The sequence below is a fragment of the Raphanus sativus genome, chromosome 6, assembly GCF_000801105.2.
Source record: "Raphanus sativus cultivar WK10039 chromosome 6, ASM80110v3, whole genome shotgun sequence".
Lineage (NCBI taxonomy): Eukaryota > Viridiplantae > Streptophyta > Magnoliopsida > Brassicales > Brassicaceae > Raphanus > Raphanus sativus.
Genome location: NC_079516.1, coordinates 46,796,289 through 46,811,625, shown reverse-complemented (window position 1 = coordinate 46,811,625; position 15,337 = coordinate 46,796,289). Strand labels below are relative to the sequence as shown.

Genomic DNA, 15,337 nt, shown 5'->3' with positions numbered 1-15,337 from the left:
TGAAGGTTCATCTGTGGACTACACTATCTCTTTAGAGATTAATCTGAGTTTTTTCATGGATTTGACGTACCCCTCAAATTAAAGAAAATAAAATATTCATCGGTATAAATTTTTATTTTATTTATTGTATGAATGATTAATGAATAGTTATAAACTCTAAAACTCCCGAAGTGGTGAAACCTATCCTAATATGATCTTTTTTTTTTGATCAAACTAAATTGCATTTCTTAAAGCGTACTCTCTTAAGAGGAGTTTGTTACAGACCTTGCAAGAGCTGATTTTGCCACCAAATCAGCATCCGCATTAAAATTACGAGAAATAAAAACAAAAGAAATTGTTTCAAAGAAAGGCATAAAGTGATAGATATCAAACATGATACCGAACAGTTCAGGTTGGCTCTTCCCTTTCTTCAGCATAGTGATCAGAGAGAGAGAGACTTGGAGAGAACCGCCAGGGATCGGATGTTTGAGTAGACAGCGGTTTGCACCGCCAATCGAACAGCAATGGCCTCAGCCATAAGCGCTGATGATACATGTCTTTGAGCTTCCGAGAAGTCAGGTAGTCTTGCCGTGTTGGAGCCAGAGAATATTCCACCAATGCCACATGTTCCTGTAGTCACATCCCAAGCAGCATCTGTACTACAAACCAGAATGTCCGGGGAAAACAGAGGAGGGGGGCGTGGAGATCGCTGGTGAGTCTGTTCGGCTCTATGGCTCTCTGGTATTGTCACCTGAGTCTCATGTTGGGCCTGACTTCATTCCTTGGCATCTTTAATACACTTGAGAGCAGTTTCAGCAGCTGTAAAATTCCTATTTTCAAAAACCAGTTTGTTTCGAGACTTCCAAAGATTCCATATCACCCAAGGCCATAAGGGCGCTGTTACTCCCGTTGGCGGGAGTGGGGTGTACTCAGCGGTTTCTGTTAGAAGGTCTAGGAACGTTTCAGTCGAAGCTGATGGTCTGTGTTTGATTGGGACTAAGCTCCATACTTCCTTGGCGAAGGGGCAATGAAGAAAAACATGGGCGTCATCTTCTTCTCCTCCACACTTTTTGCAGGTGAAGCTCGTGATTCCACGCTTCTCCAAGTTTGCGCTGACAGGTATGGCCTTACGAACCACTTTCCAGATAAAATCTTTCAGTTTGGGCGCAGTCTTGACGTTCCAGATATGCTTTAGCCAATTAAAGGAGAGCTCGAACTCAGAGGCCTGGTGAAGCTCCATCATTCCAATGCCATATCCAGTTTTTGTGGAGTTGGTACCTTTTTCATCTAAATATTTCATTCATCATAAGGTTCACAATACAACCATCAGTTTCATTATAAGAACAATTCTTTCTTTTTCATATATCACTATATTACTTTGGGTGCAGAGCCGGTCCTAGGAATTTAAAGACTAGAAGCAAACAAAAAAAATTGGCCATTTTTTAGAAGGAAAAAAAATAAAAATAGAAAACAAAAATTAAATGCCGACTGAGAGGTTTGAACCCTGGTTGTTGACATATCATGGAATACTGATTACCAATAAGCTAGTGTAAACCAGCAGTTGTTTGTGGCCGAAAATAATCTATAAAAGAAAAGGCTGGAAGCAGCTGCTTCCTTTGCTTCTATCAAGGGCCGGCCCTGTTTGGGTGTCAAACGAAAACAGTCTATTATCCTCTCTCATTCTCTCTTAATTTTCTATTTTATTCACTATTTTGTTGTTATAAGTCTTCGATATTCCACCGATGAGAATGCGTTTACTTTCTCAATCAGTATCCACTGCCAAGTGTTCTTTCACTCTCATGCTATATACATGGGTCTTGCCTGTTCTAATCTGGGCTTAGAATGGGCCAAGCATCTCTTAAGTCAGCTCTAAGTCAATAGCCCATAAAAAACGACTCTCCCATATAAACATAACTGTATAAAACAAACACGTGGCTACTCTTAGTGCGCATTTTAGCTTTTTAATTATCCTGCTTACTTTAGTAGCAAGCGAAGAACGATAATACGATTAGCGATCGAGTAGGGCACGTGCACTTCCGCAACCGGAGAATGGCCGGAAGAGACCGTTATCTTCCGTCTTCTTCCTCCTCCTCCCTGAGACTATCGGAATCTCACCTCACCGAATCGGATATGAACCGCACTCGATCCGCCCTCCTCGAGGAGAAAATCGCGACTCAGCACCGCGAGATCCAATCCATCCTGACGGACAACCAGAAGCTAGCGCTAGCGCACTTGGGAGTGAAAGACCAGCTCAATTTAGCCAAGCGCGAGCTCGCCCGGCTGCTGGAAGCCGCCGCGGCGGTTAAATCGGACACCGAAGCGAAGGTCCGGGAGGTTTACCAGAACTCGCTGAGGATGGAGGCGGAGGCTCGCGTGGTTAACGGAATCGGAGCCGAGCTTGATCAGGTTAGGTCGGACGTACAGAGGCTAGCTGAGGATAGGGAGAAGCTAACGGCTGAGCTGGCGATGCTTAGCGGAGAGATCGCTAAGGCTAAACCTAATTCTGATCGAGCTGTGGAGGTTAGGGTGGAGATTGAGAGTCTTAGAGAGGAAGTTAGTAAAGGAAGGTGAATACTCGAATTGAATTGAATTGAATTGAATCCAATTTTAGTTGTTTTTGGACTTAGTGATGAGTTTGGGGGGGTTGATGCAGAGCTGCTCTTGAGCTGGAGAAGAAGACGCGAGCGAGTAATCTTCACCATGAGCGTGGTATGGAGAAGACTATTGATCACTTGAACCGTGAAGTTGTGAAGCTTGAGGAAGAGTTGGCTGACTTGGAAGCCAAAGCTAAAGCAGCTGCTGAGGCAGCTCAAACCCCAAGTAACCTTCGTGTTTTTACTGATTAAAGATTGTAGCTTTAGATTTGAAAACCTTTACCTGCAAGTAACTTTGTTGAATTTGTTGTTGTAAGGCCCGGGATTGGTTGCAAGTTATGGAAACTCTGATGATATTTATGGAAGCCAAGGTCTCCAGTACCCTGAAGCCAATGGTTCTCACCAGGTACACTTGTGAGATCTTACTTGTTAAATAGTAGCTGAACATCATCTATTAAGAATTCTCTGTATTAGTATTATTGTCTGGAGTTGCTGGAATTACAAAGAGATTTGTCTGATCGTCTGGAAATTACCAAGCCCTTGTTGTCCTAGAGATGTGTTACTTCTCTCACCAACAAGCTAGTTCTTAGGGAGAGAGTTGCGTCCATAGGTATAGTAGATATTGAGTAGTTATATCCATAGGTCCGTGAGAGTTGTTGCAAATTCATAATGGACTGAATGCAATGCCTTTTTTTTTTTACCTTTTCTGTAACACTCTTTCTGTACTGCTAGCGGGTTAACATCACTCAAAATACACTATTCAGGTACATGGAGCCTTGGACTGTCTTCCTCAACAACCGGCTAACAATACACAACACTCTAGTGTACCGTGATAGAGCTAGCTGGCGGGTTTTTGTTGTATAATAATTAAGCAGGTCTTAGGTTGTTCTTTCAATACCATCTGATATTTTTTTCACAGTTCTGTAGGATCAGTATTAAAACATTCCCATCAGAAACTATATATAGAATTCATGAGCTCTCCATCTAGAGACAAATTGTTAAACCAAAATGTATCGACATTGTTCAGAGGAACAGTGATTTAAACTGTGGCCATATGATAATCTCAACAAGTATTGGAAAAGATTAACCTTTTGAATGTGAAGGAGGGGTGATATAAGATGGAGTCTCGTCTCTCTTTCCGTCACATTATTGTTGACGTAGACATTATTGTCCAATGCCATATGACCATGTAGCGTAATTGGATAACACATTTAAAATATAGGTACTTATATGCATATAACCCTATATATTAAGAAAATTAGAAACGGATCGATGAAGATGAGACTACCTGAATAAAATCTAGCTAGATCATATCAAATGCTACCATTTCCAAGCATTTGATATATACATTCTGAAAGCACCTGGAGATGCATTTTGATATATCCCCTTTAAAAGCACCTCGAGCTAAGTTTTAATGGTGGTCATAACTTTGACCAATTCACTCGAAAATATACTTACAAAAAGACATAAAAAGTACACGAAAATATTGCTAAGAAAACTAAATGAATATATAATGATGACATATTAAGTATTAACATCTTCCATATCATAATTAATTACTTTGTATAGTAGGATATGTATTCTATCGCGAAATTAATTTAAGAATTTATAAACTTGGGGATAGAGACAAAATATGTTAGATGAAAATCAAAACGTTATTGATCAATGAAAGCTGCTCTTCAACTAAATAACAATCAAATAAATCCAAAATAGACATCAACTTTTATATGGATTTATATACTAACAAAATCACATATGCACATATACCTCCTTCATTCATCTTCGGTTATCCCTCAACATTTCACAAATCAAAATGAATAGACGTAAGTAATTTCTCATATTGAGACAATGAATACTCCGTACAATTGTCTTCTAAGAGCATGGCCATTAAAGATCTTTCACATAGTTTCTCACAATTGAAATAAATAAAATAGTGAAAAGTAAGAAAAATGGTAAGAGTGGTTCTCATTTCAGAAATTCCCATATATATATATGAGAAATTCATCTTTTAGATGACTGATTCATTAATTTTAAAAATAAATAAAATAATTATAGAAAAAAGTATTAGTTTTTTTGGTAAAATGTTATCAAATGAGAAAATGCTAACAAATAACAAATAACAAATGAGAAAAATATTAAAAAATATTTATTAGTTAGCATAAAAATAGGTTTCAAATTTGTGAGAGACTCATAAATTTCTACGCTCTGAGAAAATAAATACACTCTTGCCACTACAGTGAAAATAGTACATGTTTCCTTGATAAAAAGAAATATGATTTTATACAACATACATATATGGGGAAAGAGTTGCACAAGAAAAACATATATGGGTAAAGATAAGCAAAATATGTATGATTATTATATTAACCTATGGAAGTAAGGCTCCGGAGGCAGCAAGATAATCACCACTATAAAACGGGCCTGCCCGGAGACGACGATTCCACTCGTTTAATACACATCCAGTCTGCCGGTAGTAACGGTAGGTTACCGTCTCTTTTTCTGATAAGTAACTCCACGAGCCTTAGCTTGATTCCCTTTGACTTCCCTAAGGTAAATCCTAACTGCGCGTGCAGCAAACGGGTTCGTATCCGGCCGTCCACCGTTTTCCTCGTAAGCTGCTCTAAGGCGTCCGATCAACGAGTCCAGAGATCCCCAAGCTTGTTTGTGCGGACAAGCGCAAGGAGATGTTGGGTCGGAGTGGCCGAAGAAAAAACATGTTGTCACGTGGACTTTGGTTTTTCCGAATTGGTCTAGGTACTTGAGGAACTCGAGCACGTGCGACCCGCTGCACAGCGTTAGCGTTAGAGGGGGTTTGTGGTTTCTTAGGTATTGTAGAAACGTGTTCCAGTCGCGGCGTTTCTGTGACTCGTAACGGCTTGGTGGTCGTCGTGCTGACGTGGTTGAGGGTTTTGGGTCAGGTCTGCATGACCCAGAAGAAGTGGCTGGTTCCATGGAGTTTTACTACTTGTGAGTGTTTAATTTCAGAGTTTAAAAGAAAGAGAGAAAAAGTGTGGAGTTTTTTTTTGTTTAGAATATGGATGGTGTGAAGGAGAGTTATGTAGAGCACCATTAACCCTAGCACCCTTAATAGAGTGCTTAAACATTTTTTAGTAATAAATAGGTATTAAGCACTTAATTTAAGAAACATCTAAATTTTTGTTCTCCAATGCAAGTATCCTATAAAGGTTTTTAAGAAAAATATTGGCATCAACACAAGTCATTACAACTAATCAAAAACATGTTCTATTGGCATCAATCAAACTGTGTTACCATTGTTACTTAATCAAAAACATGGCCAGCACAAGTCGTGGCCATCTCCTATAAAAGCTGTGTTCATCTTCTCTTCCACACAACAACCATTCCCTCCTCGCTTCTTCCGATCCTAAAGATGTTATGGCTCCCTGCATTGAAACTAATTTCAGAACATAAAAACAAAATCGGAAAGTTATAACAACTTATCAGAGTAAGCTGAAGTCTTTCATATTCTAGAAACAGAGCAATGGATTCACCACTAGATTAAGTAAGAACTAAGAAGTGAGAGCAGAACATGATGAAGATCTCATCAAAAGCCTACACTTTGGTGAAACTAGTCTACAAATAGAAACCTCGAGTCTTTCATATTCTAAAAAAAAAACAGAACATTTACCACTAGATTAGCTCTGCAAAGACAGTGACAACTAAGAACTAAGAAACAAGAGCAGAACATGATGACGATCTCATCAAAAACCCCACACTTTGGTAAAAAACAATATACACAAGAAACAATTAACAACTGAATATCTAAGACACAGTCTCGGAGCTTGCTGGACCATTCAAACAAATGAGAACATTGTTACTTTCCAATCTTAAGCTTAATGAAGCCACCAAGGCATAAAGCTTGTGAATTCACATACAAACTTGTTCACTAAACTGACATCAATTGGATTCTCATGAACCTTTCAATACTAAGCATTCAAAAAAAGAGACATAAAAGATCGCTGCCATTAAATCTTCTACACATTTGTTCCCACTGTCTATCATCTATCAACATATCTATCCTTGTAAGACTCTTAACCATACCTTTATACGAATGATGTCTAAGAGCTCAGCACCAGCTTTAGAGTCAGACAAATCAGTAGCAGCTTGACTACAAAATCGAAACAGAGTTAGTTAGATGTTTGGTATAATCACAAGAGAGTTTGAGAAGATAAGGACGAAGCTTTATTGTATTTTATACCTCATGTGTAATTTGGGAGGGAGAATGAGACTGTTAGCAAGTCCTTGCGGACAAACGACGAGATCCATGTGTAATCTGGGAGGGCGAATGAGACTGTTAGCTTTATTGCGTTTTGTATCCCTAACCACACCCTTCTCCGTTCATGCTCTGCATCTGTTTCATTTATTTTTTTTGTGTTTTCTTCGGAAATCAGGGTTTCAGAAAGAAAAAAAAGTCAGGGGAATATGGAGAAGAAGAAGAAGAAGGCAAGAGACAGAGGTCTGTGTGATTCGAGAGGATGAAACTACGTTCTGAGAGACGAGTCAGAGAGAGAGATAGAGGTAAGAGACAAGGTAATTGTAACATGTGTCCCCAAGCACCCTTTCTTTTGACGCTTAATTAAGCTCCGTTGCTCAAGGTAATTGTGATTTTTCTTTTTCTTTTAATTACAAAAAAACCTAAACACCCTATTAAGCGATCCCGTTAATGATGCTCGAGACAGAAGAGTGGAAATTTAGGAACGTTGAATTCACGTGGTTAATGTCCCTACCAAAAGTTCACCTGACTAGTTTTGTTGAACCGTAGATTTCTTTTTAATAATTAGTTTACATCTGGAACGGAATCTAACTTGTCTTACCATTACGAAGTGATCAGACTCCACCACCTTTATATGGGAAATGAAAGAAGCAACTAAATGTTTCAACTATGTACATCAAGCACAGAATTTGGTCATTTATTCTCCAAAAGTAGTAAACTGATCTAAGAAACTTAATTATGTAAATATAAATTAAAGTTCGAGAAGTATTTATGCTTATCAGTTATCATGGTATGATATATTGCTTTCGTAATGAAAAGTATCACAAATGCTAGCAGATACATTTTGACCAGAAGTAGTGTTTGTGACCTATCATTTTTACAAATTAACAACTGAATTCACAATATCATTATATATAATTTAAAGTAGAGCTTATGATATTTTCTTAGTCTAGATATGCACGTTACTGTTTTTGTACCTTCATAACATTTGTCACAACAATAACACAAACTAAAATCTATCAACTAAATTACAAATATCGGTTTTAATATTCGCTTTACACCCGTAAGAAAATCCGGTAATTGAGCTACTCAACGGTTACATTCACAATGTTAACTCAGTCAGATGCTAGTTCGGATCACTCTCTAATTATTATATTTAAATGATAATTTCACGCGTTATGTAGACTTGATTTTATATAGTGAAATATATAATACTTAATTTGTAAAAATATAATAAATTTCACTTTTAATATTTTTTTAAATTTTATTTTAGTTTGAGTATTTCTTTTTATTATTATTATATTATTTATATTTACCTTTAATAAATAAAACTATTTTTATGAGAATATTTCACCATAGATAGAATAATATATAATACTATCAGTTTTATACTTCTATTACTAAAAGAGTTTAAAAGATATTTCAGTGAATATTTTTTTATTATTATAACTGAATTTTAGAAAACATTTTTCACCTTAAAATTGAATTAAATAACTCAATTATTTTCTTCCTAAAATGAAATACTGTTTTAGCTATTGAAAGTTGTTTAAGGTATCAGAAGAGTTCTTTTTAATAAGGATAAATTGTGCTTGTACTATAACTAATTTATAATATACATATTAAAATTTTAGGATGAACTTAAATATTTTGTGGCTTTCTAATTACGACATGAATATCAATTTTTCTGAAAATATTTTGGTTGAAATATTAAAATAGTTTTTTGTAGAAATTAAAATGCAAGTAGTTTAATATATTAAGAGAAGTAAATAATGTTCTACAATAAAATAGGAAAATTTTGAAAATGGTAAAACTATTGAGTATACATTTTGGGGGGCGGGGGCTGGGGAGGGTTCTCAAAGCATATGGTTGCAGAAAAAATATTTTATCATATAAAAATCTCAATCTATATGGGTTCAATTATTAAAATTGGATTTTAGATAGAGCATAAACAAGTATAAACAGCAAAATATAGAGATAAATAATTTTTTTAAATGAAGAAATACTGATTTAACCTTTTTCATTTTTACAAAAAAAAATATTGATTAACTTTTCTGATATTTTTACACTAAAAAAAACTTTTCTGATATTTCCACGTCTCGGATTCCCATAACGTGGGCGGGTGGATTCATTAGACCGGTCCAGTAGAGTTGACCAACCTGAACCGGATCGGTTATTTAAATAATGAACACCCCGCGTGCCCGGTCAGAAAATTGCCGTCACAAGTACGCAATTAAGAAGGAAAAATCAAAGCTTAGTCATAAAAACGACATCGCTTAAGCATTTCAATATTCCAAATCCAACCGAACCCCGTTTTCCTTCGTCGTCAATAAATCTCTGTTTTCGTCATTTCAGTGAAAAAAGAAAAAAAAAAAAGGATCAGATCTCATCACTCTCTCTCTTCGATTCCAATCTTCTCTCGACTGTCTTCCTCCAAGGTACGTTTTGCGTGTTTGCTTCTCTTCGTTTCCTAAGAATCGATTCCAAAATTTAGAGTTTAGGTATTTCACTTTTTCATCGCTTTCGATTTTTCGTTACGAATCTCTTTCCCTAATCTCGTTTTGATCTCTATGGCGTTCTCTTACGTTTTCCTCAGGTTCCTCCATCACTTTATGCTTCACAAGCGAGCTAGTGAAGCATCTGTTGCTAGCGAGATCGTCAGTTCCGATTCAGCATCGCCGATTAAGAGACGCCGCATCGAGATCACTGATTCCGCGTCTGAGAACTCTTCGATTGTAGCTTCTGGTGGTGGTAGTAGTAGCAGCGGCGGTAGCGTCGTACAGCAACGCGACATGGCTTTTGGTAATTCGAATCGTCAGGAGATTGATGAAGATCTGCACAGCAGGCAGCTCGCCGTGTACGGGCGTGAGACGATGAGGCGTCTCTTTGCGTCTAACGTTCTCATCTCCGGGATGCACGGCCTTGGCGCCGAGATTGGTAATGCTTTTCTCTTGATTTTATCATTGCAACTTGCAGAATCATCATCAGTCTGAGATTTAGTCGATCTTACTCTATAGTTGTAAAGTTTTTGTTCTCATGATTAAAATTTGTTGGTGTTCTCAGCCAAGAATCTGATTCTTGCTGGTGTGAAGTCTGTGACACTGCATGATGAAAGAGTTGTAGAGCTATGGGACTTATCTAGCAACTTTGTTTTCTCTGAGGATGATGTTGGCAAGAATAGGGCGGATGCTTCTGTTCACAAGTTGCAGGATCTTAACAATGCTGTGGTCGTCTCTAGCTTGACCACAAGCTTAACCAAAGAGCATCTTTCTGGTTTCCAGGTATGTAGACTTGCTTTCTATTGGTTCTATTTGGTCTGGATCTTATGTGTACTAGATTGCTGTTAGATCGAGATATATTTGGAGTTATGATAACTTTGGAAATATATTGATAAGAATTAAAGAAATGGTTAACGTCTTCGTAGATGTTTGTCTGGTTCTATTGTTTATGCTTATAGGTATGTACTCTTGTGTGGGTGGTTCTTGTTGGTTGGTTTACGCTGATTCATCTACTTTCTTGTGAAACAGGTTGTTGTTTTCTCTGACATAAGCTTGGAAAAAGCAATTGAGTTTAATGACTATTGCCACACCCACCAGCCTCCTATCGCCTTTGTCAAGGCTGATGTCAGGGGTCTTTTTGGCTCTGTCTTCTGTGATTTTGGGCCTGAATTTGAAGTTCTCGATGTTGATGGAGAGGAACCACACACTGGCATCATTGCCTCTATCTCTAATGAGAAGCAGGCTTTTATCTCCTGTGTCGACGATGAGAGACTTGAATTTCAAGATGGTGACCTTGTCGTTTTCTCTGAAGTTGAGGGTATGACCGAACTGAATGATGGGAAGCCAAGGAAGATAAAAAGTGCACGGCCATATTCATTCACCCTTGAAGAGGACACGACAGGCTATGGAACATATGTGAAGGGTGGTATTGTCACTCAGGTGAAACAACCAAAGTTACTGAATTTCAAGCCGTTGAGGGAAGCTCTTAGTGATCCAGGGGATTTTCTGTTTAGTGATTTCTCTAAGTTTGATCGGCCTCCACTCCTTCACTTAGCATTCCAAGCACTTGATCGGTTTACATCCGGAGCTGGCAGATTTCCTGTTGCTGGCTCGGAAGAGGACGCTCAGAAGCTTATATCTATTGCCACAGCCATCAATACGGGGCAGGGTGATTTGAAGGTGGATAATCTCGACCATAAGCTTCTAAGACACTTTGCCTTTGGAGCCAAGGCTGTCCTGAATCCCATGGCTGCAATGTTTGGCGGTATTGTTGGACAGGAAGTTGTTAAAGCTTGCTCTGGAAAATTCCATCCCCTCTTTCAGGTAATATTTCTTTTTCATATACTTGGCCAACACATATTTAGTCTTTATATGCCTAGTTAGGAACTTGGACACGAGTAATAAAACTCAAAGCTCTTTTATTGAAACCTTGTAAGGAAGAAATTAAAGAAACCCCAAGAGAACTATGTTCATCCTTATATATATTACAACTTTAAAAAGCTGTTTAGAAAGTGCAAAGAGAATTAGGTATCCTCAGTAGTTTCTTAAGCTAGAGATAGAAATCCCAATGATAAAGGAACATTACCTAATACGTATAATTACGTTTCTTTGACACATTGTTTCTAGTTCATAATGGAACCTGATGTTGAACTTCTTATTTTCTTTATCAGTTTTTCTACTTCGATTCAGTGGAGTCACTCCCCTCTGAACCTCTGGATTCTAGTGACGTTGCACCAAGGAACAGCAGGTACGATGCCCAAATATCTGTATTTGGGGCCAAGTTCCAGCAGAAACTCGAAGATGCTAAAGTTTTCACAGTAGGGTCTGGTGCACTTGGTTGTGAGTTCTTGAAAAATATGGCTCTGATGGGAGTTTCTTGTGGAGACCAAGGAAAGCTAACAGTGACTGATGATGATATAATCGAGAAGAGTAACCTCAGCCGTCAATTTCTGTTCCGTGACTGGAACATTGGACAAGCTAAATCAACGGTTGCTGCTTCCGCTGCTGCAGCTATAAACCCCAAGTTCAACATTGAGGCTCTGCAAAACCGTGTTGGCGCTGAGACAGAGAATGTATTTGACGATGCCTTCTGGGAGAACTTGACTGTTGTCGTCAATGCACTGGATAATGTCAACGCGAGGCTCTATGTTGATTCTAGGTGCTTGTATTTCCAGAAGCCTCTCCTCGAGTCTGGGACTCTTGGTGCTAAGTGCAACACACAAATGGTTATTCCACATCTAACTGAAAATTACGGTGCGTCAAGGGATCCACCAGAGAAACAGGCCCCCATGTGTACAGTGCACTCGTTTCCACATAACATTGATCACTGTTTAACTTGGGCTCGCTCTGAGTTCGAGGGTCTGCTTGAGAAGACTCCCGCTGAAGTAAATGCTTATCTCTCTAGCCCGGTCGAGTACACTAACTCAATGATGAGTGCTGGCGATGCTCAGGCGAGGGACACATTGGAGAGGATTGTTGAGTGTCTTGACAAGGAGAAGTGTGAGAACTTCCATGACTGTTTAACCTGGGCTCGACTCAGGTACTGACACACTCTTCATTAGTACTAGTCGTACGTAGGTTCAGTGTGGCATAGTGATAATGATGAAATGAGAGATTTAGTTCTTTACGTGTGCAGCATTTCAAGTAATGATGAAATGAGAGATTTAGTTCTTTTACGTGTGCAGCATTTCAGGATTCAGAATTGTTTAATTGTAAAATAAGTAGGAAACTATAAAAGGTTTAAAAACGTTGTCAGGAGGTAAGAAGTTCTTTGTGGAGTCTCATTAACGTGTTTCTATTTAACGTGACCAGGTTTGAGGATTACTTTGTTAACCGTGTCAAGCAATTGATATACACATTTCCTGAAGATGCTGCGACAAGTACTGGAGCTCCATTCTGGTCTGCTCCAAAAAGGTTCCCACGTCCGCTCCAGTACTCCTCTTCTGACCCAAGCCTCCTCAATTTCATCACAGCGACTGCTATTTTAAGAGCAGAGACATTTGGGATCCCTGTGCCTGAGTGGACCAAAGACCCAAAGGCAGCAGCTGAAGCTATTGACAATGTGATAGTACCAGACTTTGAGCCAAGAACAGATGCAAAGATTGTGACAGATGAGAAAGCCACTACTTTAACCACTGCTTCGGTGGACGACGCTGCAGTCATCAACGACCTCATTGCTAAGCTCGAGAAGTGTAGGCATAACTTGTCTCCAGATTTCAGGATGAAACCAATTCAATTCGAAAAGGTAAGTATTCTCCGATGCTAGACTCACTGAATCAAATCTAACTGATAACAAAGGTTGAATTTTAACCAATGAGTGTTGTTATTTTGAATCCTGATGTGTGTGTAGGATGATGATACAAACTATCACATGGATGTGATAGCGGGTCTAGCCAACATGAGGGCGAGGAACTACAGCATACCTGAAGTCGACAAGCTGAAAGCAAAGTTCATTGCAGGGAGAATCATCCCAGCGATTGCGACCTCAACAGCCATGGCCACTGGTCTGGTCTGCCTCGAGCTTTACAAGGTCCTTGATGGAGGACACAAAGTGGAAGCCTACAGGAACACATTTGCCAACCTGGCGCTTCCACTCTTCTCCATGGCTGAACCGGTTCCGCCAAAGGTGGTGAAGCACCGCGACATGGCTTGGACCGTTTGGGACAGATGGGTTCTAAAAGGAAACCCAACTCTGCGTGAGGTGTTGCAGTGGCTGGAGGACAAAGGTCTTAACGCATACAGCATCTCTTGTGGGAGCTGTCTCCTATTTAACAGTATGTTCCCGAGGCACAAGGAGAGGATGGACAAGAAAGTGGTGGATCTAGCTCGGGATATCGCTAAAGTGGAGTTGCCTCCTTACCGTCGCCATCTTGATGTAGTGGTGGCTTGCGAGGATGAAGATGACAATGACGTCGATATTCCTCTCGTCTCCATCTATTTCAGGTGAGAATTTACCAAATAAACCAAAAAGAAAAGAGAAGAAGATAAAACTCTTTTGAAAAAAAAGACAAATGTGGATTCTGTTTCTTTAAAATGTTTTTCATGTACTATTCGCTGGTGTGGGTAAATCTGAACATGTGTCTTTTTTATCCGAACATGTGTCTTATCAAAACTTGAGTTTTCGTTTATCGCTGAACACATTCAGCTTCATTGGGGTTATAAACATCATGGCATCTGAAATTCGATTATGGTCATTTGCATCAACGTAATCAGCAAATGTTTTGCTTAGTTAAACTGATCTGCTAGTATAGACTCTATATACATACTATAGAGCAAGAATTGAATTTCTTTATATATATACTGAATAGAAATGAAAGAAGATTTCAGAAACCATAAAAGAAGAAAAAGAAGCGACTTGGTTAATGAAAAGAAAACTCCTCCATAAATTTGGGTGAAGCTCAAAACATATGAATAAAGAAAAAAAAAACACAATTCGTAAGTTTGAAGGAGGGAGTTCATGCGACAAACCATAACACCTAGAGATTCCGCAGAGGTAGATTTACCAACAGTCATAACCTGTCCACTTCCTTGACGTCTTCCAAGCCAAATCTCTGCATACCAAATCTTCTTTGTTGTTTCACCAAAATAGGACCAAATCTAAATAAATACCAAGTTATAAAGATTGTAATTTACGATAATTTTAAGGGAAAATTTTAGTTCAACATTTATTTATCAGTTTATTACTACAATAAATCTAGTTTTATTTTACTTACTAGTTTATTTTTTGATACATGTTTTGCCTTAATTCATTTGTTACAAAACACTATTCACGATTTTACCATTTGACAGATTTATTTTTCCTAACATTTATGTAGTCACAAACTTATTTTTGACTGATTTATTTATTTTATGAACAGTTTATTTAAATTTGAAAGATTTTCTTAATAAATTTGTCAAGTTTTGGCCAAAAACTTATTTAATTTTACAGATTTATATAGCATCCATAGATTTATTTTTCTTTGGCAACAAATTTATTTCATGTAACAGATTTAACTAGGATTCAATAGACTAATTTTTCTTTTGGCCACAGGCTTACTTCATTTTGATATATTCAATTGAATTTGATAGATTAAATTTTATTTTAGCCATAGATTTGCTTCATTATAATTGAAATTTCACAGATTTATATTTTTCTGGCCGGAAATTTACTTACTTCTAATTGATTTAATTAGAATTTGATAGATTTATTTTTTCTTTGACCACAAATTTAGTTTTGATTCCATGGACTTATTTATTCTTTTGACCAAAAATTTACTATATTTAACCAAATTTGAATGGTTACTCAAAACATAACAAAGTTTAAGAGGAGAGAGGTGAAGATGATGTGAAATGTAAAAAAATGAAGTGGAGGATGTTGAATCTTGAAACCATTGTATATAGTCTAAGAGGAGAGAGGTGAAGTTTTTTAAGAAAATGATAGCCCCCACCACTAAGAGCTTTGATAAGAAGCAGCGATGTTGTTGCTCTTAGAGTACAATGTCTCTGGAGGCACCACTGAGAGACCTGAATGATTTGACCAGTAACCGACTCTGAGTTGA

At 38.0% G+C, this 15,337-nt stretch overlaps 3 protein-coding genes across 3 annotated transcripts; 2 read left to right on the top strand and 1 right to left on the bottom strand.

Moving 5' to 3' along the window:
- Positions 1 to 1,946: 1,946 nt before the first annotated feature.
- On the top strand, positions 1,947 to 3,568 carry LOC108806984 (protein FLC EXPRESSOR). Its single transcript, XM_018579211.2, has 4 exons — positions 1,947 to 2,546; positions 2,633 to 2,799; positions 2,891 to 2,979; positions 3,338 to 3,568. Exons 1-4 carry the CDS (start codon positions 2,029 to 2,031, stop codon positions 3,404 to 3,406), a joined length of 843 nt encoding a protein of 280 aa, XP_018434713.2. The 5' UTR covers positions 1,947 to 2,028; the 3' UTR covers positions 3,407 to 3,568.
- A 1,264-nt stretch (positions 3,569 to 4,832) lies between these two features.
- Positions 4,833 to 5,578, bottom strand: LOC108835005 (protein LIGHT-DEPENDENT SHORT HYPOCOTYLS 6-like). The gene has a single exon (XM_018608321.2). The coding sequence runs from the start codon at positions 5,523 to 5,525 to the stop codon at positions 5,058 to 5,060; it is 468 nt and encodes a 155-aa protein (XP_018463823.1). The 5' UTR covers positions 5,526 to 5,578; the 3' UTR covers positions 4,833 to 5,057.
- Positions 5,579 to 9,083: 3,505 nt separating this feature from the next.
- On the top strand, positions 9,084 to 13,925 carry LOC108835004 (ubiquitin-activating enzyme E1 1). The gene is made up of 7 exons (XM_018608319.2): positions 9,084 to 9,239; positions 9,398 to 9,738; positions 9,865 to 10,082; positions 10,329 to 11,123; positions 11,471 to 12,339; positions 12,612 to 13,044; positions 13,150 to 13,925. The coding sequence occupies exons 2-7, from the start codon at positions 9,414 to 9,416 to the stop codon at positions 13,744 to 13,746; spliced, it is 3,237 nt and encodes a 1,078-aa protein (XP_018463821.2). The 5' UTR covers positions 9,084 to 9,239; positions 9,398 to 9,413; the 3' UTR covers positions 13,747 to 13,925.
- Positions 13,926 to 15,337: the final 1,412 nt, after the last annotated feature.

Coding starts and splice junctions, on each gene's coding strand:
- LOC108835004 (XM_018608319.2), top strand. CDS start 9,414: ATGCTTCACAAGCGAGCTAGTGAAGCATCTGTTGCTAGCGAGATCGTC. Junction 9,739..9,864: donor CGGCCTTGGCGCCGAGATTG/GTAATGCTTTTC, acceptor TGGTGTTCTCAG/CCAAGAATCTGATTCTTGCT. Junction 11,124..11,470: donor AATTCCATCCCCTCTTTCAG/GTAATATTTCTT, acceptor TTTCTTTATCAG/TTTTTCTACTTCGATTCAGT.
- LOC108806984 (XM_018579211.2), top strand. CDS start 2,029: ATGGCCGGAAGAGACCGTTATCTTCCGTCTTCTTCCTCCTCCTCCCTG. Junction 2,547..2,632: donor GAGGAAGTTAGTAAAGGAAG/GTGAATACTCGA, acceptor GGGTTGATGCAG/AGCTGCTCTTGAGCTGGAGA. Junction 2,980..3,337: donor AAGCCAATGGTTCTCACCAG/GTACACTTGTGA, acceptor TACACTATTCAG/GTACATGGAGCCTTGGACTG.
- LOC108835005 (XM_018608321.2), bottom strand. CDS start 5,525: ATGGAACCAGCCACTTCTTCTGGGTCATGCAGACCTGACCCAAAACCC.